The following is a 23,478-nucleotide window of genomic DNA, read 5'->3' on the forward strand; positions in this document are numbered from 1 at the left end:
TGTGGGGGGTTGGGGGAGACGTCACCCGCTACCCTGCAAGCGTCATGTGAGGGGGCGGGGTGAGGGTTCCCTCTGCGGGCTTCGCCAATCATCAGCTGGATTGTGTGGGGTGAAGGGTCTTCATTGGATGTCCGCAGCTGGGCGGCCCTGGCCTCTGCTACCTGTAGCTAAGTGCTCAGTTGATCCGCAACGCGGCGCGCTGGGAGAGCTCGTTCTCGCGAGAGTGCAGCTCCCTTCTTGGCGGTGACAGCCAAGGCTGCCAGAAGGCCGACATGGACGCCCTCGGTGACTACGTTTGGCCGCGGGCAACCTCCGAGCTCATACTTCTCCCAGTCACGGGACTGGAGTGCGTGGGGGACCGGCTGTTGGCGGGTGAGGCTTGGTTCGAGGCGCGCTAGCGGGCTAAGAAACTGAGAGCCTGCTTGGGCGGGGCCACAGGGACAAAGGGATGTCCGGAGGTGGACTGGTGGCCAGATGAGGCCGGCTGGAAGATTGGAACTGAGACCATTAGATGGCGGGAACGAGGGCCAACTAAGGAGGGCTGGGCCCGAGAGACCGAAAGTTGATGTGGTTGTTACATCCCCACGTTGCAGCCAACGTGGAAATAAAGGGTGGGCAGAGACGCGGGAAGGTGCAGAGAACACAGTCGTTAGAAGTTGGGGGAATGGGATGCATGTCCCGAAGAGCTGGGCGGATGTTTGGCCTCTCCTGAGGACGCCCCAGTAAATTGGTAGGTCAAGAATTTGGCGCCCCAGGGGGGGGGCGTGGCAGGGGTGTGGCCTCTCGTGGGCTGGTGATGCTCTTCTCCTGAAGGTAAAGGGTTGATATAGGTCTTCTGAAGAGGGTGGGGTCGCGAAAGATTGCGCGTGAGACCTCTTAATGGAGCAGTGCCCAGAGAGACCAGAGATGAGGCTCCCACTAAGCTGGTTGGGGTACCTGAAGACTGGTGGGGAAGCATATGCCTCGGTACATATCAGCAAAGGCTTGGGACCCGAGGTCTCAGTCTTAGGCTTGGCATGAAACCGCTAGGGACTGAAGATGGTGCTGTGAGCTTTGTAAGGGTTCCTAGGCTGGGGGCACTGGCCATCAGGCCTCAGTGTGCTACCACCTAAAAGGGTCAAGTGTATGAATGTGCATGTGGCGGGGTGGGATAGTATAGGTTTTTTGGCTTTTAGTTACTGGGAATTCCCCACATGGCTCGTGCATGCTAGGCAAGGGCTCAACCACTGAGCCACATCCCCAGCCCAAAAGTTTTAAAGAGAAAACATAATTTTAAAGGGAAAATATAATTGGTTTTTTAATTTTAAAGGTCAGGGATAGTAGGTCTTAGATGTAGCTCACTGATAGAATGCTTGCCTGCTATGCGCAAGGCTTTGGATTCTATCCCCAGGGAGGAAAAATGAAAAAAAAGAAAAAAGTCAGGGGTAGTTACTGGCATGACTGACTCCAGATTATTGAGTCAACAGGATTCTACATTTCCCAGATTTTGGCTTCTGGCTCCATTCTCATCAGGCAACATTAAGGGTTTTAAGCAGGAGAAGGACTTGGGAAATAAAGGTTAGGAAGCACTTCAAGTGAATTCACCTATTCATATGGGTTATCTGTTTGTTTGTTTATTTTGAAGTCTGGGGATTGAACCTAGGGATGCTCTATGAGCTACATCCACCCATTTTTATTTTTTATTTTGAGACAGGATCTTGCTAAGTTTTCGAGACGAGTCTCAAACTTGTGATACTCTTGCCTCAGTTGCGAGAGTAACTGGGACTATAGACATGTGCCACTGTGTCTTGTTTAAAGGGCAGTTGCCTGGGTGCCTCTTAGTCACGACATGACAAGCAGGATACCACTATACTTAGGAGGTTGACCCCAAGATACTTTTATAAAATTATAATTTTTTCCCTTTTGATACTGGGATTAAACCCAGGGGTGCTTTACCACTGTGCCACATCCCCAACCCTTTGTGACAGGGTCTTGCTAAGTTGATTAGGGTCTCAAGTTGCTGATCTTGGCGATTCTCCTGCTTCATCTGTGTCACTGGTATTACAGGCATCTGCCACTGCGTCTGGCCTTTTTTTTTTTTTTTCCTTTTAAGATGGGGTCTTGTGGACTGGGGTTGTAGCTTAGTGGTAGAAGCACTGAATTCAATCCTCAGCACCACATAAAAATAATAAATAAAATAAATGTATTGTGTCCAACTACAACTAAAAAAAAAAATATATATATATATTTAAAAATACCAAAAAATAAATAAATAAAGGTATTGTGTCCATCTACAACTAAAAATAAATTTTAAGAAAAGAAGGGGTCTTGCTATGTTGACTAGGCAGGGCTGAAAGTCCTCGGCTCAAGTGATCATCCCAGTTCAGCCTCCCAAGTAGGTGGGATGACAGGCAGGGGGTTGCAAGGTTGCCAGAATACTCTTCAACATCCCACACCCTTCCTTCCTTCCTTTTGCAGTGTTATTGAGGATTGAACCCAGACTCATATGCTAAGTACATGCTGTATTATAGAACACATCCCAGTCCTTATCTACAGTTTAAATTCCATCCATGTACACCTATAATCTGAAGTTAGCCTTGTTCTCTCATGAAAGAATTCTAGGTCTAAATACACAAGTGCTTACAAATAGAAATATTCCTGCCACTTCCAGCGGTCCTCCAGCTGGGTGGTCCAGCTCTGCAGGAGAACACCACCCACTTGGGTGCCCAAGACTGTACCACACTTTCCAAGCCAATCTAGATGACTTTTATTTCATGTGGTACCTATCTATTTCTCTGCTTTTATGATCATCATGTTCATGACTCCCTCAGTTGCATCCTCTCTAGCCTTTTCTTGAGCCCTTCATTTCTTGCCACATTTCCCAAAGCTCTTACACACTTTAGGGCCTGTTGTATTCTCTGCCAATTTCTTCCTTCCTGTAGCTGACAATTCTTTATCTTTGAATCCTCACCCTAAATGTTGTAGCTTCATGTTGGCCTCCCATGACTTTTATCTAGTCTTTTAAGATTGAACAAGGTTTCTCAGTATTGCCACTATTGACATTTGAGATCAGATCATTTGTAGCATGTTTGGCAGCATCTCTGGTCCTAGTTGCCTACAGCACAACCCCTAGATATAACAAAAAACATCTCTAGACATTGCCAAATGTCTCCTGGGGGAATCTTGCTGAGAATCACTGGATTACACACATACACACACACGCCCATGTGTATCTCTCTCTCTCTTTTTTTAAAAATATTTTTTTAAAGAGAGAGAGAGAGAGAATTTTTTAATATTTTTTAGTTTTCGGCGGACACAATATTTTCGTTTTGTACGTGGTGCTGAGGATCAAATCCGGGCCGTACACATGCCAGGTGAGCGCGTTACTGCTTGAGCCACATCCCCAGCCCAACCATGTGTATATCTCAAATATATAAAATGCAGGGGTTGCCTTTTGCATGTCTAAGCACATGCTCTACCACTGAATTACACCCCTAGTTCCGTATTTATTTATTTATGCAGTACTAGGGATTAAACATTGGGCCTCCCACATACTAGACAACTGCTGTACCACTGAGGAAAATCCCTAGCCCTTTTTTTGAAAATTTTAAGACAGGGTGTTGCTCTTATAAGAGGAAAGAAAGAACACCCCTGCATTCAATCCCCAATACCAAAAAAAAAAAAAAAAAAAAAAAAGGAAGGGAAGGAAGAGAGAAACAAATTGAACACATTGCAACAGAAGCCAGAAGAGATTTTTGCTTTTTGTTTTGTTCCTGGTATGTGCCAAACCCTGTGTAGGCTCTTGATGACAATACAACTATGCCTTCTAAGGGCTCTTTGTGTTGCTACTGTGCCAGAGCTCTCTAAGCCTAAGTCTCCATACACAGAGGGGCCTTTCACAGCTGAGCAGTGGTAGGGCAAGAACTCAAGCCCACACTTCTGCCACCAAAGTATGGGCTACTGCTTGGTGTGGAAGTGTGCACCTCTAATCCCAGCAACTTGGGAGGCTGAGGCAGGAGTATTGCAAGTTTGAGGTCGTCCTGGGTAACTTAGCAAGACCCTAAAAACAGGGTCGGGGTGTAGCTCAGTAAAATGTTTGCCTAACATGTACAAGGCTCTGGGTTCAGTCCCCATTACCACACACATACATACATATACACATATGAAATGTGTGGGCTGCCTCTGCTACTTCCCTTCATTGATACTGAATATGCTCATGTATTCTGCAGTCCAGGGAATGAGTTGCTATGGCCCCAACACAGGAAAGTTTGCCTTACTGGGCATAGCCGTGCTCCTAATGGAAGGGGAATCAGGAAAAATGAATGTAGAAATAGAGGAAGCTGAGGATTCAGGAACTAAAACTGAGGGAGGGAGTTCCCATCTGAATGTAAGAGAGAGGGGGACTGTGAGTTTGAGGATTTCATGGTGATTAATGAGGAGAGCAGAAAGTTGCAATGGGAGAGACTAAAGATGAAACCAAGGATGTTTGAAGGTTCAAGCTAGAGGATTTTGTGACCTGATTCATTCATAGGCTACATGCTGAAGTCTCCTTGCCCCCATCTCCTCTCCATGGGTCATCAGAGTTAGGAGAGTGATTCTGATATGGCTCTTTGCCTCTGTCTAGGTGAGGGACCTGATGTCCTGGTGTACAGCTTGGACTTGGGCGGGCATCTGCGGATGATGAAGCGAGTGCAGAACCTGCTTGGCCACTACCTTATCCATGGTTTCCGAGTGCGGCCAGAGCCCAATGGAGATGATTCGGAGGCCATGGTAGCTGTGTTTGGGAGCAAGGGACTCCGAATTGTGAAAATTAGCTGGGGCCAGAGCCGCTTCCGGGAGCTCTGGCGCTCTGGCCTATGGAATATGTCCGACTGGATCTGGGATGTACGCTGGCTTGAGGGCAATGTTGCCTTGGCCCTGGGCCACAACTCAGTGGTGCTATATGACCCTGTGATAGGATGCATGCTACAGGATGTACCCTGCACAGACAGGTGTACCCTCTCCTCAGCATGCTTGATTGGAGACACCTGGAAGGAGTTGACCATTGTAGCAGGTGCTGTCTCCAATCAGCTTCTAGTCTGGTACCCAGCAGCTGCCTTAGTAGACAACAAGCCGGTGGCACCTGACCGACGAGTCAGTGGCCATGTGGGTGTCATCTTCAGCATGTCATACCTGGAAAGCAAGGGCTTGCTGGCAACAGCTTCAGAAGACCGAAGTGTCCGTATCTGGAAGGTGGGCGACCTGCGGGTACCTGGGGGTCGGGTGCAGAATATTGGTCACTGCTTTGGGCACAGTGCCCGTGTGTGGCAAGTCAAGCTCCTAGAGAATTACCTTATCAGTGCAGGAGAGGACTGTGTCTGCTTGGTGTGGAGCCATGAAGGTGAAATCCTTCAAGCCTTTAGGGGCCACCAGGGCCGTGGGATCCGGGCCATTGCTGCTCATGAAAGGCAGGCATGGGTGATCACTGGGGGTGATGACTCAGGCATTCGGCTATGGCACCTGGTAGGGCGTGGCTACCCAGGCTTGGGGGTGTCAGCTCTCTGTTTCAAGTCTCCTAGCCGGCCAGGTACCCTCAAAGCCGTGACACTGGCTGGATCTTGGCGACTACTGGCAGTGACTGATACAGGAGCCCTTTATCTCTATGACCTTGAGGTCAAGTGTTGGGAGCAGCTGCTAGAAGACAAGCATTTCCAGTCTTATTGTCTGCTGGAGGCAGCTCCTGGTCCTGAGGGCTTCGGACTGTGTGCCATGGCCAATGGTGAGGGTTGTGTCAAGGTTGTCCCCATCAACACTCCAGCTGCTGCTGTAGACCAAGCCCTGTTCCATGGGAAGGTTCATAGCCTGAGCTGGGCCCTGCGTGGCTATGAGGAGCTCCTGTTGCTGGCATCAGGCCCTGGTGGGGTTGTGGCTTGCTTGGAAATCTCCGCTGCACCCTCTGGCAAGGCCATCTTTGTCAAGGAGCGTTGCCAGTATCTGCTGCCCCCAAGCAAGCAGAGATGGCATACATGCAGTGCCTTCCTGCCTCCAGGTGACTTTTTGGTATGTGGTGACCGCCGCGGCTCTGTGCTGCTATTCCCATCCAGACCAGGTCTGCTTAAGGACTCTGGGGTTAGAGGCAAGGCTATTGCTGAGGGACCTGTAGCAGGTAGTGGCAGCGGGAATGCTGTGGCCGGGTGGGGCCCTGTATCTACCCTCCATTCTCTGCATGGGAAGCAGGGTGTGACCTCAGTCACCTGCCATGGTGGCTATGTGTACACCACAGGGCGTGATGGCACCTACTACCAGCTGTTTGTGCAAGGTGGCCAGCTTCAGCCAGTCCTGCGCCAGAAGTCCTGTCGAGGCATGAACTGGGTGGCTGGGCTTCGCATGGTGCCTGATGGGAGCATGGTCATCCTAGGCTTCCATGCCAATGAATTTGTGGTGTGGAGCCCCCGGTCACATGAGAAGCTGCACATCATCAACTGTGGTGGAGGGCACCGCTCCTGGGCCTTCTCAGATACTGAAGCAGCCATGGCCTTTGCCTACCTTAAGGATGGAGACGTCATGCTATACCGGGCTCTAGGTGGCTGCACCCGGCCACATGTAATTCTTCGGGAAGGTCTACATGGTCGTGAGATCACTTGTGTAAAGCGTGTGGGCACCATCACCCTGGGGCCTGAATTTGAGGTACCCAGCCTTGAGCAGCCTGATTACCTAGAGCCTGGAAGTGAGGGCCCTGGTCTGACAGATATTGTGATTACGTGCAGTGAGGACACTACTGTCTGTGTCCTGGCACTCCCCACAGCCACAGGTTCAGCCCATGCACTCACAGCTATATGTAACCATATCTCCTCGGTGCGTGCTGTTGCGGTGTGGGGCACTGGCACCCCAGGTGGTCCTCAGGATCCTCGACCAGGTCTGACAGCTCATGTAGTGTCAGCAGGGGGTCGAGCTGAGATGCACTGCTTCAGCATCATGGTCACTCCAGACCCCAGCACCCCAAGCCGCCTTGCCTGCCACGTTATGCACCTTTCATCTCACCGGCTGGATGAGTACTGGGACCGGCAGCGCAATCGGCATCGGATGGTCAAGGTGGATCCTGAGACCCGGTAATGTGCACTTTCAGGCAGGGGAATAGGGTGGAAATATGAAGGGCAAGTCCTGGGTGGTGTCCCCAGGCTTTTAGACTCCATCTGACAGCTATATTGTCTCACTGTAGGTACATGTCCCTTGCTGTTTGTGAACTTGACCGGGCTGGACTTGGCCCCATTGTGGCTGCAGCCTGTAGTGATGGGGCAGTGAGGTGAGAGCATGGGGCCCAGTAGGTGGGGTGACAGGGTATAAGGTTGTCCGATATAGCTTCTGAGCTGGGCCACCTCCTGGCCCCCAGGCTCTTTCTTTTGCAGGACTCTGGGCGAATTCTACAGCTCCTTGCCGAAACTTTCCACCATAAGCGGTGTGTCCTCAAAGTCTACTCATTTACCCATGAGGCACCCAACCAGCGGCGGTAAGGGGCTGAATGACAGTCCTGCATGGGTTAGGTGGGGAGTTCCTGCTTCTCTCTCCATTCCTCACTGACCTGGCTGCCCTTTCCTGGCTCCTAGGAGGCTACTTCTTTGCAGTGCAGCTACTGATGGCAGCCTAGCCTTCTGGGATCTCACCACGGTGTTGGACCGTGGTTCCACGGTCCTGGAACCTGCAGGACACCCTGGGCTTCCTTACCGTGAGTAGTAGTTAATGTGTAGCCATGACTGTCCCTTCCCACCTCTCACTTTGCCCTTACATACAAGGCAGGCAGGGCCCTAAAATCCAACCTTTTATTTCAGAGCTGGGTACTCCCTGCCTGACCCTCCAGGCTCATAGCTGTGGTGTCAACAGTCTGCACACCCTACCAACATGTGAGGGCCACCATCTTGTGGCCAGTGGCAGTGAGGATGGCTCCTTGCATCTTTTCAAGCTTGCTGTGGAGATACCAGAGCTGGAAGATGCTGTGGGGGAGGCTGAGCTGGTGCCCCAGCTGCGTGTGCTTGAAGAATACTCTGTCCCCTGTGCACATGCTGCCCATGTGACAGGCCTCAAGATCCTAAGCACAAGCCTCATGGTCTCAGCCTCCATTGACCAACGGCTAACTTTCTGGCGTCTGGGGCATGGTGAGCCCATTTTCATGAACAGCACTGTATACCATGTGCCAGATGTGGCTGATATGGATTGCTGGCCCGTGAGCCCCGAATTTGGCCATCGCTGTGCTCTTGGGGGCCAGGGGCTTGAGGTTTACAACTGGTATGACTGAGATGTCCCACCGTGGCTGGTGTGCTGGGCAAGGGGTCTGCTCACAGATAGTGGAACAGGAGTCAACTGTCTGTGCTCATGCCCAGTGTGCCTTGAGGAGGGGAGGAGGTGGAGGCTGTGGGTTCCTGACTCCACAGCAGGAGCTAGAGGTGAGTAGAGTACTGCCTAGGTGGACCAAGAATATGCCCAACTCCCCATTGTAGACATAACCTTGTAACAGAAGAAATTTATTTTGGCTTTAAGCTCCTGAAGTCTGTAGAGTTTGGCATTTTTCTTCCAGTTGATAATTTTACAAACATTCCCATATACTTGGCCCTCTGTGGCTTTAGATGTGGTTCAATGGAGGGATGCCCAGCATAGCCAGGCCAGTATGGAGTATCTCACGCACGGCTTTCAGAAGCTGCAAGCGGGCAAACATCTGACCAAAGAGGTGTGGCCGAGGCTCCTGGAGGAGAAGGGACCTGCTGGTCTCATTTTTTGCTTCCCTTGCCTTTACTTTGAACTCCTCTGCCCTTCCCACGTATTCCCTTTTGCTGTGTACTCACCCCTAGGACATGTATCCGGTTATAGTATGAGCTGAAATCCATGCTGAGCTGTATCAGGAATTTGCATACCTAGAGACAGAGATAGTTACTGGCCCATGTCTTTTTGTGCCCCATCTTAGAATAAAGAATAGAGTGTTACATGTCTGGTCTGGTCTTCTGTGCCTCACCATCTCTGTGTGAGCAGTGACACGGAGCCCCGGGGATATACAGGTCAGGACTGCAGTCTGACTCAACAGATCCGAGAAGGGAAGGACACTGTTGAAGAGCAGCAACCACTCGCCCTGTGGGGTACAAGGGTGCTGGGAGGCAAAGTCCAAGGGTACTGCTTGTGTCAGATACTCAAGAAGGGCACTCACCTCATCTTGTAGCAGCGAGAAGTCCAGACTGCTCACAGGTGGGAAAGTGGGGTACAGACCTTGTTCCATACAGCGTTTGTAACCCTCAAAGAGTGTGGCAAGACGGGCACAATTATACATGACAAAGGTGCCACTCTTTGTGCCCTTTGTGGAGATGCTACTGTCAGTTAGGGCCAGATGGAGCTAGAGAATGAAGACACAGTTTCAGAGACTAGACATCAAGCCTTAGTCCTATGAGGTGTCCAGACTCACCTGACTCTGTGGGGCTGTGCTTAGCATCTCAAACTTGATGGTAGCCACAGAGAGAACCCCAAAGATCTCTATCCAGGCTGGGTCTGGGGGAATATAAGTTAATATTTAGTCTTTGCAAATGGAATGGGTACAAATGACCTGGCCTTACTCCAGGGCACAGCTAGGATTTCCCGGGTGCACCTTGTGCCAGACTACCACCGTGCTTCAGAGCTGAGGCCTTGCACACCTGGGTATGTCGGGACCTGCATGTTGAAAGAAGAGAGCCAATAGGCACGGTCCTAATAAAAATCTCTACCTCCCAATCTCAATCTCCCTGCCTTGGGTTGGCCTTCCTTCCAGCTTCACTTACTCATAGTATTCAGAGGCAGTCATCAAAGTTCCAGGTGCACCAGCTACTTTTACTGGGCCACAGACCAGGTGCTTCTGTAGAAAACATCAGGGGTTCAGCCCAATTGTCACTGCATTCCAGCCATTAGTTCATTAAGGAACCCAAATCTGGTGCCTCTACTCCATCCTCCCTCCAACCTGTATTCACCAAGCACAGTGCCTCCTTTTCAAGCCCAGTTCCTCAAGACATGGTGCAATTTATTTTTTTATTCAATGTTCCTAGGATGTGCCTTCAGATTTTACCTTCTCCAGGGCTTCTGCAACTGTTGCATATGCCTGTTCATTTAGTCTCCCGCAAACTCAAGCTCAAGTCTCAGTTTCTTGATCTACCAACTAATGAGCCTCTTTCAGTTTGGGGGAGTCTATTATCACTAACCTACCTGTCTGAGTGGAGCCTGGTCATCCAACTTCCACCAAAGTAGGTCCAACTTTTGTTGTTGGAACTCCTCCTCACAGCTCACCACATGTACAACTATGCAGCTGTCTACACCAGCATCTGGAGCCACCGTCTTATAAAGAAAAACGACAGTTACTGCAAAAATGCAGGATATTTGGTTTGCCAGAGGCTTATGGAACTGGAAGTTACTAACCAGGCTTTGGTAGTTGTCTTCTGGCCAGTGCTGCACAGCTTCCTGCAGCTCAGCCAGCACAGAGAGTAGGTCCTCAGTCACTGCAAACAGAACAATAAAACCGGTACTGAGACTGACAGAGATACTTCCTCCTTTCTGATTCTGCTAGGCTCCAGGTCCTACCAAGACAGTTGTCCACACTGGGGTCATAGCCAGCCCTGTGGCCCTGTTCTTCCAACAGATCCTTCAGGCATAGTCTTCCCAAGACGCCAGGGGGCAGTGTCTCCCCATCATGCAGAGAGGTTAGCTCTGCTAGCACACGGCTCTTCAGGGTTTCAGTAGACGCTCTTGCCGAGGCAGTGGGCCAGTCAACCCTCAGTTTCTGCAGGAAAGTTGGCATGTGCGGGTCCCGCACAGCGGGCACTAGGTGCACACACATCCTGCAAAGCGAGGGTGGTCACGTGAGCCTGGGCACCGAGTCCCAGATCGCTTCCCACTCTCCGAGGCTATCCCCAAAGATCCCGCCTTTCTCCATTCTAGCCTCAAGTCTGCACTTACCCTTGAGTACGCAGAGTTCGCGCCAGGTGATCCGCCACAAGTACTGCACGCAGCTGGCTCAGGCGGAGTGCATCAGGGCTGCAGCGCAAAGCCGGACAGTGCAGAACTACTCGCGGTCCGGGCGAGGCAGGTCTGGTGGGCGTGGCATAGGAGGCAACTGAGCCGAGGACACGCTGAAAGACTGCAGGTCGCTGCAACTGGAGCGCCAAACCCGCTGGTGTCGGCGCGCAGCGCAGCACCGGGGCCACACCGGGACCCTGCAGACTAGCGACCGCATGGAACACATGCTCCGGCACCTACGAGCAGACAGGCGTGTGAGCAGGCCGCAACTTCCCTGAAACCCTCGACCTTCCATCCCCGCCGGGCTCCCGCACACCTGCTCGTTCCCGAAGCGCGCCCGTAGAGCTTGTCTCGGTGCCAGGAAGTCTCGGACACGCAGGTGCCGGGCACGGGTCTCCTTAAACCACACCGGACCCCCAGGTCCTAAGGCAGCGTTAAGGGCCCCCAGCGTCTCCCCGACCCCAAGTCGCCCAGTCGCCATGGCGACCGGAAGTAAAATATTCGGAGGTGGAACTTCCGGGTGAGTCCCGAACCGCTCCGGGAGGATCTGGTGGAGGTCTGGTTAAGTGGACAGGTGCGCTCTCAAGTGAGCCGAGTCAGCCACATTCGACCTACCTACCCAGTGTTCCCTCCGTGTGGCCCTCCTGCACTTCTGGGCCACGAGAGTGCCTAGGGTTCTTTATTGTTGCTCTACATTAGCAATCAGTAAAAGAATTCTTGTGAGGGATGGGGGCGCAAACAAGAAATCTTGTCATCAGTCTCAAATGTGTGTTCGTGTTCATTTTAAATAATGTTTCATTTTCCCCATTTTAAACGTGATGAAAATGTCAGAAGTACCAAACGAGTTGTCATTGGAATGCGGCTGTAACATTAAACACTTTCAAGACCTACTTTTAAAAACCTTATTTTTAAAAGAACTGTGTTCTATGGTTTCAGGTTATTGGCAAGCCTTCTCTTGAGATTCAAGTAGTCTTTACTCTCAATAAATGCCCAATCTGATAGAATTGCCTGTTTCCTTCTCTTGACACCTGAGGAATTAGAACCATCATGGACCATGCTCAGATTCACACGCCTGTAATACCAGCGGCTCGGGAGGCTGAGACAGGAGAATCAGGAGTTCAAAGCCAGCCTTGGCAATGGCGAGGCCCTAAGCAACTCAGTGAGACCCTGTCTCTAAATAAAATATGAAATAGCGCTGGGGATGTGGTTCAGTGGACAAGTGCCCCTGAATTCAGTCCCCAATATCCTCTCTACAAAAAAAAACAAAAAAAAAAAAAAAAAAAAACCATCATGGTTTCCCGAATTACCAGTTCCTTTAACCTGGTGTGTGTACTTCACTAGCGAACCTTTAATACTAAGAGTAAGCATTAAAATAATACATAAATAAACAATGTGACCATGAGAAGACTCAACTAAACAAGTCATAGGAGTATCCTGCTTTTATACGAGCAGGAAAGCTCTTTTTCTGTATACCAAAAGGATTCCAAATGGTTTCATTTTAATGTAACTTAAGCCTGTGCTGCCCTTCTAATAGCGATTGAACCTAACTCATGATCTCTGGAATAGGGGACGTGCCCAGAGGTTGGACAAAGAGGGAATTTTAAGGAGAGGGAAAGGTTAGCAAGGTCCCTTTCTGGTCTGGGGTTATGAGGCCCTGTTGGAAGGCTCCGAAAGAGCACTGGGCGGACACGACATTCCCGATGGCTTCTTGGGTGCCCACTCAACGGGAGTGATCGTGTCATTCCAAAGCACTTTCCATGCCACAGGCGAAAGACCTGGAGACAGCTGCTAGCAGGGGCCCACCGGCAAGCTGGGGACCTCAGCTACTCTCAGTCCAAGAAGACGGTTGGGGTGGTTTTTCCCCAGGAAGTGAAGGGCTATCTTTAGCAAGCCGTGGGCTGGGGCGTCCTGTGGGACTCACCGCCATTGCAGCCCTACCCGATGGACCCAGGTCCTCCCTCACCAAAGCTCTCATGGAGTTCCAGTGAGGGACACCAGCCCCAGCTCTTCCATGTCTACTCTTGCCATCTGCAGCCTGAGGGCGCACCTGAGAGAGGGACGGAGACCAGAGTGGCCCAGTACAGTCAGTGTGCCTGGGGGTCAGGGGCCACTCCATCTGGGCTAGGGCGCTGCTCAGGCAGAAGAGCAGGGAACGAAATCCAAGCGCAGCTGGAATGCTCTGGAGACAACAGCTGCTTTTGGGATTCCGTTGCCCGCTGTCCAGCCGTTGGAGGGGGGCTCCTGCCCCCAGGTCACTCCCACGGGGATCAGCTCAAAACCCACACCCATCCCCAGTCCCAGGGTGTGGACTAGGCAGAAGTAGGTGGTGTAATCGAGTCTAGTGAGAATGAGGCGCTCACCTGGGCCCCAGAACAATAGGAGGGAAGGTGGGCACCTCCCCTGGGACCAGGTCCCGATCCGGATTAGATCCGCAGGGCAGGATTAGCCCTGTGGGTCCCACGAAGCTGGAGCCACTGGTGCGGTGACGGTGGTGGGGCGAGCTTCGGAATCTGCCAAGAGGAAAGCGCGCCCGTGGGGGCCGGAGAGGAAGTCAACCCGCGCGCCCACTTCGGGGACACCCCCGCGCTCGGGGGCCTTTGTCCGTTGACGCTGCCAGCGTCGAGACAGCCAGGGGCCGAATGGGCCCACACAGTAGTCACAGGACAACTGGAAGGCCGTTGGGACTGGCCCTGGCAAATCCAACCCCAGGCCAGACTGCGCTGAACCTCCTGCCCACCCGACCCCGCGGGTAGCAAACGCGACAATGTCTCGCTGAGGCCACCACAGAGCCAACGCGCGGAGATGTCCGAACCCCGCGCGGGCGTTCGTGAGTCTTGCGCCAGTAGGCCCTTTACTTGGCTGAGAACAGGGGGCAGGGAAACCCGGAACGCGCGAGCAGAGTGAAGGAGGACGGGATGATGTTCCAGGTGCTGTGTAGTTCACGTCTGGTCCGGTTCGGCCCAGTTAGTCCCACCTGAACAGCTACATTAGTCGTGCCGTGGTGTGCCCTTCCGCTGGCTCTGGCTGTCCTCAGGCTTGAAGCCATTTTAAGGCGAAACCACCTGGCCACGCCCCCTCGCGCTCCCGAGAAGCCAATCCACGCGCGGCCACGCCTTCTGCAGCGCGCGGCAGTGCAGCCAACGGTCGCGCGAATGACGGTTGGTGAGGGCCGTGATTCCGAAACTAGCTAGGGAAACCTTAGCCACCCGTCCCGCCCACGAAGCCCGACACCGAAAAGCCTGGGATTAGGTGCTTGGAGGTTGGCACCACACCCTGGCCAGGTGTGCAGTAGAGGACCAGGTGCTTGGTCGCTCCGCCCCTGGTCCCGGGAGCCCTGCAGAATACCTGAGAGCCTCGGGGCCAGGCCGAGACTGCGGCCCAGGCAATGCCCGGAGGTCGGCAATGGGACCAGGTGTCCACTCCCTAGGGACGATGGGCGGAGAAACGGGGAGAGGCTGGCGGCAGGTGCCGTCACCCGAGCGGCGCCTGGAACGCGAGCTCTTGAGAGTTAAAATTGCCTGCTGGGCCGGCCTAATTGCGCAGTCCCCTCCCGTACGCATGGGGCGCTGTAGCTGCACTAGGTCAGGCTCCGCTACTTTCTCACTATTTCTGCGGAGGACTCGCTACGCTCAGAGCAGCCATGGCCACCGCTTTCTCGCTCCGCTACCTCTACAGAGCGCGACCCGTGCCGCGCTTCCTACATGTTGCGCTGCAGTGGTAAGTCCGGACCCCCCCCCCGACCTTCTGCCCCCCAGCTCCAAGAACCGCACAGCCCCGGTTATGCGCCCAACCTTGCCCCTTCCGCAGGTTTCCACAGCGTGGTCACCGACTGTCGCTAGCTGATGATGAATTGTATCAGCGGACTCACATTTCTCTGCTGCAACGCGAGTTCCCGCACATCATGTACATTGACAGTTACAACAGCCGAGGCTTCACTATCAACGGAAATCGAGTGCTCGGTCCTTGTGCGCTGCTCCCGCACTCGGTGGTACAGTGGAATGTGAGCCCTTCCCCCCGCAGTGGGCAAACAGGCCAAATTACAGTCCTTCTCCCTGCTTGTGTCCCTGGCAAATTTGGCTTTTCCTTGTTGTCCGGTAGTCAGAGTTTGGAGGGCGGCGGCTAGAAGGTAACTCGGGTAGATTTGATTGTCGTATTGAATTGGCCCCCACCCATACAGGTGGGATCCCACCAGAACATCACAGAAGAAAGCTTCTCCCTCTTCTGGTTGCTGGAGCCCAGGATAGGTATGAAGGATAGGGGAAGACTGAGGTGCTCTGAGCCCAGAAAGGATAACCTATCCTCTCAACAGACCTGATTGTAAAATAGCCATCTCTCACTTCCCTAGAGATTGTTGTGGTGGGCACTGGAAACAGGACTGAGCGGCTACACTCTAAGGTGCTGCAAGCCATTAGGCAGCGGGGCATCGCTCTGGAAGTGCAAGACACAGTAAGTCTTGGAAATGCTGTGGGAGCTCAGGCCTAACCCCAAGGAAACTAACGACTTATCTTTGCAGCCCAGTGCCTGTGCCACCTTCAACTTCCTGTGTCATGAAGGCCGAATGACAGGAGCTGTACTCATCCCCCCACCTGGAGAGACTTCACTCACATATATGAGCCAAGATGCAGAATGAACAGGAAGTTATCAGCTGTTCAGGAGGGACACTTTTATAAAAAAGTGCAGATGTTCCCATTGTTTTCACTGTCCTCTCCATTGGCGCTAAACACTTTTCATGCTTGACAGGAATATAATTTATACAATTCTCCCATTTTGTATCAGGTGTGTTGCTGGCCAGGGGTTGCTGGGTCAGTGGGCCACTGGTGGAGGTGAGGAGAAAGCAAAGGGTCACTATTTTATCTAGACTATTCCTGATTTCCTGTTCTTCACTTCAGAGGCCAGGAGGCAGATGTTTTGTTTCAGATCTTATGGTCATTTATATGAGTTTCTCCAGGATCCTTTTAAAGATTCATATTAGGGAGTACACGTCCAAGTCTTGAAGTAGTCCCATGCAGCCAAGCTTTAGGCTAGCAGGAGGCTTTCTATACACCCGTTCCAGACTATAATGTGACACCCCCAACTCCCTCAAGAGCAGAGTTAAGATTCTCAATGTGAAATAAACCCTAAGAAGCCAGAACTGATTTGAGAACATCCCCCTATGAAATTTATGTATTTAAGTCAGATATACACAATACATTTGTTTTTAGGAACCCAGTGCCTCACATGCGCAAGGCAAGTGCTCTACCACCGAGTTACAACCTTAGCCCCCGGAAGAAGTTTTTAAACTGGAACTACCCTCTTTGAAGGATCATAGAGCACTTTTATCCATGGAACAAAATGAGGTTGCTATTTGTACCTGCAGATCCCCCATGTGCCTGGTGACCCCAAAGATCAGGCATTACTCTTTTTCAAACTTTTATTGAAAAACTGAGGAGGCACATTGGATCCCTTTTCAGAAAAGCCGCTTCTCATACCTGTAGGCAGAGACCACTTGTGAGTTTAGGACAAGAGGAAAGAGGTATGAGGCATGGAAGATGCTCTCAGCTAAGGATAGGGGTTACTTACGAATGGAGACTGTGGACGCCACCTTCCACCTGAGCTGAGGATGTTCTCTTCTCAAACTTAAGTTCCCCAGAGTACATCATGGCTCTAAAGAGGGACAGGGATCAGATGTAGGCAGTAGCTGACTCACTAAAACAGTCCTTCTGCCCATGTCTCAGGTACCCAAACTCACCGGACTTGAGTCAAACTCTTGGCACCAATATCCTGGCAGGAGTGCTGGATGCCGGCAATCAAGTAGGGGACAAATTTATGGATGGACCCTTTGTCCTGCACAGCCCCTGATACCCCTTGGGCCACTTTGATTTTGTCGGCTTCACTATAGGAAGAGGTAGAGAAATGGGTGAAGTCACAGCAGGGATGAGATTGTTGTCAGAGTTGGGATGATTGGTCTGTCTCACCTGAAATATCGGTTCTGGCTGCTGAGATGCTTGTCCATGGCATCAAGAGAGCCCATACCACGATATTTCTTTAGCCGGATCCCATCGGAGAAGAAGTACTCACCAGGGGCCTCAGTGGTAGCAGCCAGGAGGGAACCCATCATGACTATGGACATATGTGGAGTGCTCAGGGCAGAATCTGGTGAGAAGGGATCCCACCAAGCTCTAGGGGCACTGAGCCTCACCTGTGGAGGCCCCAAGGGCCAAGGCTTTGGCAATATGGCCCACATTCTGGATTCCTCCATCAGCAATGACAGGAACACCAAAGCGGCGTGCATATTCAGAAACCTTGTACACGGCTGTTGCTTGGGGCCGCCCACAGGCCAACACTGTTGAGGATCAGATGGGTGGGTGGGGGTTAGTGGGAACAAGTAAGAGGCCACACTTAGCACCCAGGAGCTTAGCTACATCTGTACCAGGATGGCAACTGGACTGATGTCTGGGATGGCTGCTGTCCCATCTGCCTTTAACAGTTCAATAAGTTGTGCTGGCTTCATCCCTGCGTGTGTGTGTGTGTGCGCGCGCGCGCAGGATTCAGGGCAGCCTCAGGCACATGCAGTCTTTAGCAGCCGGGAAAGCCCTGCCCAGCTGGTAGCAGATGGGACAGGAGTCACCGTGCAGTTAGTACCCAGAGGCACCATGTCAACCCCAGAATTTCCTCTCTGAATACTGGACACCGGGGGCAAGATCAGGTAACCTGAGAGCAGGCTACAGGGCTGATCCTTGAACTACTACTACAGAAGATGTGGACAAAGCATAGCCTGCCTAGGGAAGCAGGTCCTGCTGTGTAAGCACCCAGGAAGAAAAAGGAGCTGTGATCTCAAGCAGCCCCCAAACCATGGTCTGTACATCTGTTTACCCTGCCCACCCATTAGCACCACAAACTCTGGGAGCTACAGCTACAATCAACCAAGCAGCCGGGCAGTGGGCAGCTGGGCCGGCCAGTGGGCCAGGCCGGACTTACTATAGCAGCCCGTGACAGTAGAAGGGCATTTGGGGCTGTGGGACTTTATGTCTGGAGGGATCTTGGGAGCCGCTAAATAAAACAAACAGACCAGAGTTTAGAGAGGGTGCAGAGCAGGAGCAAGGAGGCCAGGCTAGGCAGGGAAGTGGCAGGGAAGGGATGACAAGAATTCGTCTTGCTTCCAGCCATGTCACCCATCCAAGAGGCCTATTTGGCCTCAGAGTTGCCTCTATTAGAGGACTCATTGTAGTTCCCATTAAGAGTGCCTGATCCCAGGGCATGTGAGACCCATTGCCAAGGTCTCTGGGCCGTGCCAAAGAAATCCTTACCTTCCTGGGTGATGCAGATAGAGCCACTTCCCATGCCCACCCGCAGGGCATCCACACCTGCATCAATGAGGTTCTTGGCCTGAGCTGCAGTGACAACTACAGTAAAGGAGAGGGAAAGTCTCATATGAGGGTCCAGATGACAGCCCAGCTCTCTATCCCACTCCACATTTGTCAGTGCCCGTTCTTGGCTTACCATTGCCTCCAATAACTTGGAGATTGGTATATTTCTCTTTGATATACTTGATCATATTGATCTGGAAGATGGAATTTCCCTGGGAAGAGTCCTGAGACAAGAAGGAAGTCCCACGTAAAGACTGTGATGTGGCGTTAGTCCTGTCCCATCCTTTTATGTATTAGCTTACCAAAACCACTACGTCCACACCAGCTTGGGCTAGCAAGTCCAGTCTATACTTGTCATCCTCATGAGTGCCAATGGCTGCCCCACACAGTAGCTGCTTCTTGGCATCTTTGGAGGCTAGTGGGTAATCCCGGTTCTTCTTCAAGTCTGTCCGGGCAATGATGGCTACCAGCTCATCATCTTCATTCACAATGGGTAACTTTCCTGAAGTCAGGGTAAGACATAAATCAGGTACCTGAGCATCAATTATGTCTATGCCCCTTCCCACCTCTGGGACTCACCCTTCTTGCTGCGCTGTAGAATTTCATTTGCTTCCTTCAATGTGATACCTGCAGGAGCTACCACCAAGTCTTCTCGCTTAGTCATGATCTGAAGGGAAGAAGTGATGAGGAGAGACCAGACCTCTCAGACCCTGCCCTAACTATAAGAGGAGGCTCCAAAGACCACCATTCACATACCTAATCCCAAACTATACTTCCTTAAGGACACTTATACCAGCATAATATACTAATACTGAGAAGGAAGGACTACACTGTATAGAGAGCCGCCTCTTACACTGTAGAAAATTGCACAGGAGTAATGAAGAGGACCAGAAGAAAAAGGCTGATTGATGGTCCTTGAGCACTGAACTCAACCTGGGGGTGTCAAAGAGCAAAGCATGAATGCTGACAGGAAATTTGGAAGTTTGAGACCCTGGTAGAGGGGAAGATGAAATTCAAGAACCTCATGAAGCAATCAGAAATGTGACTAGGTGTTCAGTTTCCTAAACAGAAGAGAAATGTTATATGGGCAACAGGCCTGCTTTCTTCAGTGTAGGCTGCCAAAGTTTAGCTGTGCTCTGCTGGTGATACTTACTTCTTCCAAAAACAGGTCATGCTCCTCCTCCTTGAGAAAATCAATGTCCCTTGAGGAGATGATGCCCACCAAACGACTCCCCATCCGGCCTGTATCCGTAATGGGTATACCGCAAAAGCCATGCCGAGCCTTGGCCTCAAAAACATCCCGGACGCGATCCGTGGGGCTGAGGACCACAGGGTCTGTGATGAATCCCTGCTCATATTTCTGGAGGGAATGGTAAGAAAAGGCATTGTATCTGATCACTTTTTATCAAACTGTTGGTTTAGGCACAGGGTTTATGCCTAAACTACCCTTTTGGTAGTGCTATAGGATCAAGTCAAATCAATTACTCTAACAAGAAACATGGGTGGGCTGGAGACACTGTGCACCTGGTGCTCTTCTGATGGCTTAAGAAACTGGATATCAGGCTCTTCTCCTCAGTAATTGAACCCCACAATGGGAAGAAAGGATCCTAATTTAGCAGAACAAACCTCCTACTCCCACCCCACTGCACCTCAGTGCAATTCCCAGAGTTCTTCACCACAGTCCCTGCCCTTCTGACCTTCACTTTCCGAACTTCATTAGCCTGGAATTCAGGTGTACAGTTGTGGTGGATGAAACCAATGCCGCCAGTAAGCTTCAGGATAAACAGAGAGACACCATTGCATGTTTCTTAGGGAGATGGTGTCCCTGCCTTCTCCCATAACCCCATGAGGCTCACCGCCATTGCAATGGCCATCCCAGCCTCTGTAACTGTGTCCATGGGTGAGGAAACCAGTGGGGTCTTCAGAGTGATCTTCTTGGTCAGGGCAGAGGTCAGGTCCTGAGGAGACAAAGGACCACTAGTGTGGCCAAGTACCTCTTACACTACAGGGCGGTATCAGACACCCTGCAAAATGGGATCTGACTTGCATGCTGACAATTCCATAGAATCCACCCCCAAAACCCAATCTAGTAAGGTAGCCCAGAGACCAGGCAACAGCAGCACCTTTATGTTCAGAACCCAATTCCTGGTCATACTCACCACCTGGTCTGCAGTGAAGTCGATGTACCCAGGGAGAATGAGAAAATCGCTGCAGAGGAGGGGAGTGAATTGGGAGCAGGGCTCTGAGTTATGGTACCATGAGACATCAACTCCACACATCAACCCACAAGGAATAAGAGCAAAGAGAGGCACTAACTGAACTGAGGTGTCACAGGCAAAACAGAGCACAGCATGGGGACGGTAAACTGGGGACCTTTTCTGTCACCAGTGCTCCTGGAATCCTCACAATTCCACGTGTTCAGAGAATGGAGTCTTCTCAAGCCTGAAATCCTAAGTACTGTCGAGATGGCTCCCCCTAACCCAACCCCGCTTTGAATCTGTCAAAATGAATCCCGGTGACAGGTGGGTAATTTCCGGATCCTGTCCCCCAAGCCCGCACCGAAGAGGGCTCCATTGAAGCCCTCATCCGGTCTCTTAGACCAGATTGCCACCCTTCTACTGGCCCAGGTGAAACCCCAAGGCCCGCACTTGTAGGTGAGGCCGTCCCCGCAGTTGAAGAGCTGCTGTGCTGTGAGTCCGTCGTCTGGCACATAGGACGTGCCCCCGCTAATCAGGTAGTCCGCCATGGCCGGCGCGGAACACTACCGCGTGTTGCCGAGAACCGCGCCGCAGAGGCCTCCGCCGTCAGGGCGGCGCCAATATAAACCAGCCGATTCCGTCATTGCGCCGCGCGCATTGCTGACGTCACGGCGCAGAGCGCGCGGGCGGAACTGCAGCGTTCCTGCGGCAGGGGCGGGGCTGATTGGGAGGAACCAGCACACGCGAAAAGGATACACCAACCATACCCCCAACAGAGTTGGGCTATTTCCTGTCCCACCCCCTCCCACAGGACCTTGGGTAGTTTCAAGAACCGGGAAGGCTTAGCTGCTGCTGTCCTGCCAGGTACCTCCCCAAATAAAGACACATTGTTCACTAGCATATTGAAAAGACGTGCTTGTCATTCTTAATAAACAACTAGAGTAAGAATACATAAGAGAAACAGAGTGGTATCTTTATATGATACACAAGTGTATGTTACAAGAATTCCATCAGGCACAGGAGCCTCAGGTTTAAGGCCTCAATGTTAGGCCAAAAAAAAAAAAAAAAGGCATGGTAAAGTTTTTACTTTAACATCTAAAATGTCACTTGTCATAAAGGAGGTTGTAAATAGAAATTGTCTTTAATAAATCATAATTGAAGTTCCCCTCATTTTTCTTCCATTAAGATGCTAAGTTTATGTCAACATGAAGAGAAGGTGGCTCCTCTAGTGAAGTCAGCCAGTCCACAGTGAAAGCCAGCTGGGGAGATTCCCTGGAGGGTCGATCCATCATTAATTCCATCTTTCTTGAAGAAGGGACATGGGGGGGGGGGGTGCGCCACATTTCTCCCAACAGTCCAAGCCCTTCCCCCAGAGCCCAGACTAAAAAAAAAAAAAAAAAAAAAAAAAAAGCCAGTAACTTTCTAGACACCTGGCTCTCAGTAAACCTAGAGCCCCCATGGATCAAGGAGTTTGCCGCAGGTCTATGAAAATGGAAAGAGGGCAAAGTTTTCTTTTACATTTTAAACAGAAGTAGCCTGGAAGGCTTCATAACTACCCAAGATAAAAGAAAAAAGAAAAAATGGAGGCCTCTTCTTTAGTGTGCAAGTCTGTCCAGTTTTTCCTGGCTGGGTTTTCTTGTAGTATGACTGAGGCATCTCAGTGGATGGTGCTTGCGTTGGCCACTGCAATGGCCTCCTGAATTTCTCGTATCACCAGGATCCGGGTCAGCATTTGTCCCATCTGCTCTCTGCTGATAGGCTGGACTGAATACCAGATTGGGCTGTTGGGGGCCACCACTGGCTCAGGTGTTAGGTAAAAGGTGTCGTTCCGTCCTTTTACACTCTGGGGGCTAAAGAACATATCAGTAAAAGCTAGGCTAAAGAACATATCAGTAAAAGCTAGGTAATTACAACTTTAACCCTCCCAGCCTGAACTTCCCAGACAGAGACAATCTGAAAAAGTTGGTAAGGCAGCAGCTCTGGATGTTTAATAGGTAGCACAGTTACTGAATATATCTATCAAACACCACCTCCAGGACTTCTAGTGAGGGCTGCTATGAATGCCAGTGACAGGTTGTCTCCTTTCTGACCCACCTTTACAAAAGCCAGCCATGATCAATCACAGATGTACCGAGTCCATCTATTTTCCACTTGGAGCCAACCTCACTGCTCAGATAATCTATCTCCAAGTGTTGACTCACACTGTTATGTATCCATATTTTATCCAGGGGAAAGGGGCAGGAGGGAGTGGTTTTACTGGGGATTGAACCCAGAGGTGCTTTACAACTGAACCACATCCCCAGCCATAAAAATTTTATTTTGAAACAGGACTTTTTTCAAAGTTGCTGGGATTATAGATATGTGCCATCACACATGGCTCACATTGTGATCTACAAAGTAACAGTAGTCACCATGCTGGGGCTCTTACCTTGCTCACCCACTCTGTGGTACTACATTCATACATACTCAGCACACACCATCCTCTAACATTTATTCATCCTTTCAAGGTTTACTAAAAGGCTACTGTATGCCAGGTATGCAAAAGATGTAATGTTAAAGAAATAAGTAGAGGGGCTGTGGATGTGGCTCAAGCGGTAGTGCGCTCGCCTGGCATGCGTGGGGCGCTGGGTTCGATCCTCAGCACTACATAAAAATAAAATAAAGATCTTGTGTCCGATGAAAACTAAAACATAAATATTAAAAAATTTTCTCTCTCTCTTAAAAAAAAAAAAGGAAGAAAGAAAAAAAGAAATGAGTAAAGATAGTAATTCCTACCACATGGAGGTTATAGATAAGAAGGGCAACAACAATTAAAAAATACATACAAAAAAATTACACAAATATACAAAAAATGGTACCAGTAGTTAAGTGCTACAGAGAAAACAGATGGAACAGGTAGGGAATTTGGAAATTGTTCCTTGAAAAAGCTATGTTTAAGAATGGAAAAGAGGGACTGGGTT

General features: G+C 50.9%; 5 protein-coding genes and 1 long non-coding RNA gene across 12 annotated transcripts in view; 2 read left to right on the top strand and 4 right to left on the bottom strand.

The window, feature by feature from the left end:
* Nucleotides 1-98: 98 nt before the first annotated feature.
* Nucleotides 99-8,930, top strand: Wdr6 (WD repeat domain 6). Its single transcript, XM_005326893.4, has 6 exons — nucleotides 99-372; nucleotides 4,604-7,067; nucleotides 7,178-7,261; nucleotides 7,349-7,465; nucleotides 7,563-7,681; nucleotides 7,785-8,930. The coding sequence occupies exons 1-6, from the start codon at nucleotides 273-275 to the stop codon at nucleotides 8,246-8,248; spliced, it is 3,348 nt and encodes a 1,115-aa protein (XP_005326950.1). The 5' UTR covers nucleotides 99-272; the 3' UTR covers nucleotides 8,249-8,930.
* On the bottom strand, nucleotides 8,459-12,196 carry Dalrd3 (DALR anticodon binding domain containing 3). 3 transcript variants are annotated; one of them, XM_005326892.5, is made up of 12 exons: nucleotides 11,291-12,187; nucleotides 10,915-11,210; nucleotides 10,540-10,796; nucleotides 10,378-10,457; nucleotides 10,168-10,296; nucleotides 9,750-9,823; nucleotides 9,581-9,642; nucleotides 9,401-9,483; nucleotides 9,149-9,331; nucleotides 8,960-9,073; nucleotides 8,793-8,861; nucleotides 8,459-8,692 (listed from the first exon to the last, which is right to left on the bottom strand). In XM_005326892.5, the coding sequence occupies exons 1-12, from the start codon at nucleotides 11,453-11,455 to the stop codon at nucleotides 8,573-8,575; spliced, it is 1,632 nt and encodes a 543-aa protein (XP_005326949.2). In that variant the 5' UTR covers nucleotides 11,456-12,187; the 3' UTR covers nucleotides 8,459-8,572. The 3 variants fall into 3 exon arrangements, with proteins under 3 accessions (XP_005326949.2, XP_021583113.2, XP_021583112.2); XM_021727438.3 differs by having other exon boundaries at nucleotides 8,459-8,708; nucleotides 8,960-9,331; nucleotides 11,291-12,196; XM_021727437.3 differs by having other exon boundaries at nucleotides 8,960-9,331; nucleotides 11,291-12,192.
* A 987-nt stretch (nucleotides 12,197-13,183) lies between these two features.
* LOC120884265 (uncharacterized) lies at nucleotides 13,184-14,138 on the bottom strand. Its single transcript, XR_013436483.1, has 2 exons — nucleotides 13,830-14,138; nucleotides 13,184-13,484 (listed from the first exon to the last, which is right to left on the bottom strand). It is a non-coding gene; the product is annotated as an uncharacterized LOC120884265 (long non-coding RNA).
* Nucleotides 14,139-14,467: 329 nt separating this feature from the next.
* Nucleotides 14,468-15,739, top strand: Ndufaf3 (NADH:ubiquinone oxidoreductase complex assembly factor 3). The gene is made up of 5 exons (XM_005326895.5): nucleotides 14,468-14,691; nucleotides 14,782-14,974; nucleotides 15,152-15,218; nucleotides 15,320-15,420; nucleotides 15,488-15,739. The coding sequence occupies exons 1-5, from the start codon at nucleotides 14,615-14,617 to the stop codon at nucleotides 15,602-15,604; spliced, it is 555 nt and encodes a 184-aa protein (XP_005326952.1). The 5' UTR covers nucleotides 14,468-14,614; the 3' UTR covers nucleotides 15,605-15,739.
* A 631-nt stretch (nucleotides 15,740-16,370) lies between these two features.
* Impdh2 (inosine monophosphate dehydrogenase 2) lies at nucleotides 16,371-21,177 on the bottom strand. Of its 3 annotated transcripts, none has more exons than XM_021727443.3 (15): nucleotides 20,969-21,177; nucleotides 20,480-20,528; nucleotides 20,177-20,278; nucleotides 20,018-20,092; nucleotides 19,474-19,680; nucleotides 18,900-18,987; nucleotides 18,623-18,822; nucleotides 18,454-18,544; nucleotides 18,261-18,356; nucleotides 17,932-18,003; nucleotides 17,153-17,296; nucleotides 16,929-17,073; nucleotides 16,703-16,846; nucleotides 16,534-16,617; nucleotides 16,371-16,442 (listed from the first exon to the last, which is right to left on the bottom strand). In XM_021727443.3, exons 1-15 carry the CDS (start codon nucleotides 21,064-21,066, stop codon nucleotides 16,421-16,423), a joined length of 1,617 nt encoding a protein of 538 aa, XP_021583118.1. In that variant the 5' UTR covers nucleotides 21,067-21,177; the 3' UTR covers nucleotides 16,371-16,420. The 3 variants fall into 3 exon arrangements, with proteins under 3 accessions (XP_021583118.1, XP_021583120.1, XP_005326953.1); XM_021727445.3 differs by lacking the exon at nucleotides 20,969-21,177 and adding an exon at nucleotides 20,637-20,962; XM_005326896.5 differs by lacking the exon at nucleotides 17,932-18,003 and having other exon boundaries at nucleotides 20,969-21,175.
* Nucleotides 21,178-21,420: 243 nt separating this feature from the next.
* The window catches only part of Qrich1 (glutamine rich 1), a 47,955-nt gene continuing 45,897 nt past the window's right edge, over nucleotides 21,421-23,478 (bottom strand). For all 3 annotated transcript variants that reach the window (XM_005326899.5, XM_005326900.4, XM_013359433.4), the window contains one exon: nucleotides 21,421-22,368. In XM_005326899.5, the coding sequence (XP_005326956.1) occupies nucleotides 22,176-22,368 (193 nt within the window). In that variant the 3' untranslated portion in view covers nucleotides 21,421-22,175. The remainder of the gene's footprint in view (nucleotides 22,369-23,478) is intronic.

The sequence above is a fragment of the Ictidomys tridecemlineatus genome, chromosome 3 (assembly GCF_052094955.1).
Source record: "Ictidomys tridecemlineatus isolate mIctTri1 chromosome 3, mIctTri1.hap1, whole genome shotgun sequence".
NCBI lineage: Eukaryota > Metazoa > Chordata > Mammalia > Rodentia > Sciuridae > Ictidomys > Ictidomys tridecemlineatus.

Excerpts from the sequence above, each read along its gene's own strand:
- Wdr6 (XM_005326893.4), top strand. The coding sequence starts at position 273 with ATGGACGCCCTCGGTGACTACGTTTGGCCGCGGGCAACCTCCGAGCTC. Across the intron at positions 373-4,603 it reads GGGGGACCGGCTGTTGGCGG|GTGAGGGACCTGATGTCCTG; the intron begins GTGAGGCTTGGT and ends GCCTCTGTCTAG. Across the intron at positions 7,682-7,784 it reads ACACCCTGGGCTTCCTTACC|AGCTGGGTACTCCCTGCCTG; the intron begins GTGAGTAGTAGT and ends CTTTTATTTCAG.
- Dalrd3 (XM_021727437.3), bottom strand. The coding sequence starts at position 11,455 with ATGGCGACTGGGCGACTTGGGGTCGGGGAGACGCTGGGGGCCCTTAAC. Across the intron at positions 9,643-9,749 it reads ACTGCCTCTGAATACTATGA|GTCCCGACATACCCAGGTGT; the intron begins GTAAGTGAAGCT and ends TTCAACATGCAG. Across the intron at positions 9,332-9,400 it reads GCACAGCCCCACAGAGTCAG|CTCCATCTGGCCCTAACTGA; the intron begins GTGAGTCTGGAC and ends TTCATTCTCTAG.
- Ndufaf3 (XM_005326895.5), top strand. The coding sequence starts at position 14,615 with ATGGCCACCGCTTTCTCGCTCCGCTACCTCTACAGAGCGCGACCCGTG. Across the intron at positions 14,975-15,151 it reads ACTCGGTGGTACAGTGGAAT|GTGGGATCCCACCAGAACAT; the intron begins GTGAGCCCTTCC and ends CCACCCATACAG. Across the intron at positions 15,219-15,319 it reads GTTGCTGGAGCCCAGGATAG|AGATTGTTGTGGTGGGCACT; the intron begins GTATGAAGGATA and ends TCACTTCCCTAG.
- Impdh2 (XM_021727443.3), bottom strand. The coding sequence starts at position 21,066 with ATGGCGGACTACCTGATTAGCGGGGGCACGTCCTATGTGCCAGACGAC. Across the intron at positions 18,823-18,899 it reads TCTACAGCGCAGCAAGAAGG|GAAAGTTACCCATTGTGAAT; the intron begins GTGAGTCCCAGA and ends CCCTGACTTCAG. Across the intron at positions 16,618-16,702 it reads AAGAGTTTGACTCAAGTCCG|AGCCATGATGTACTCTGGGG; the intron begins GTGAGTTTGGGT and ends GTCCCTCTTTAG.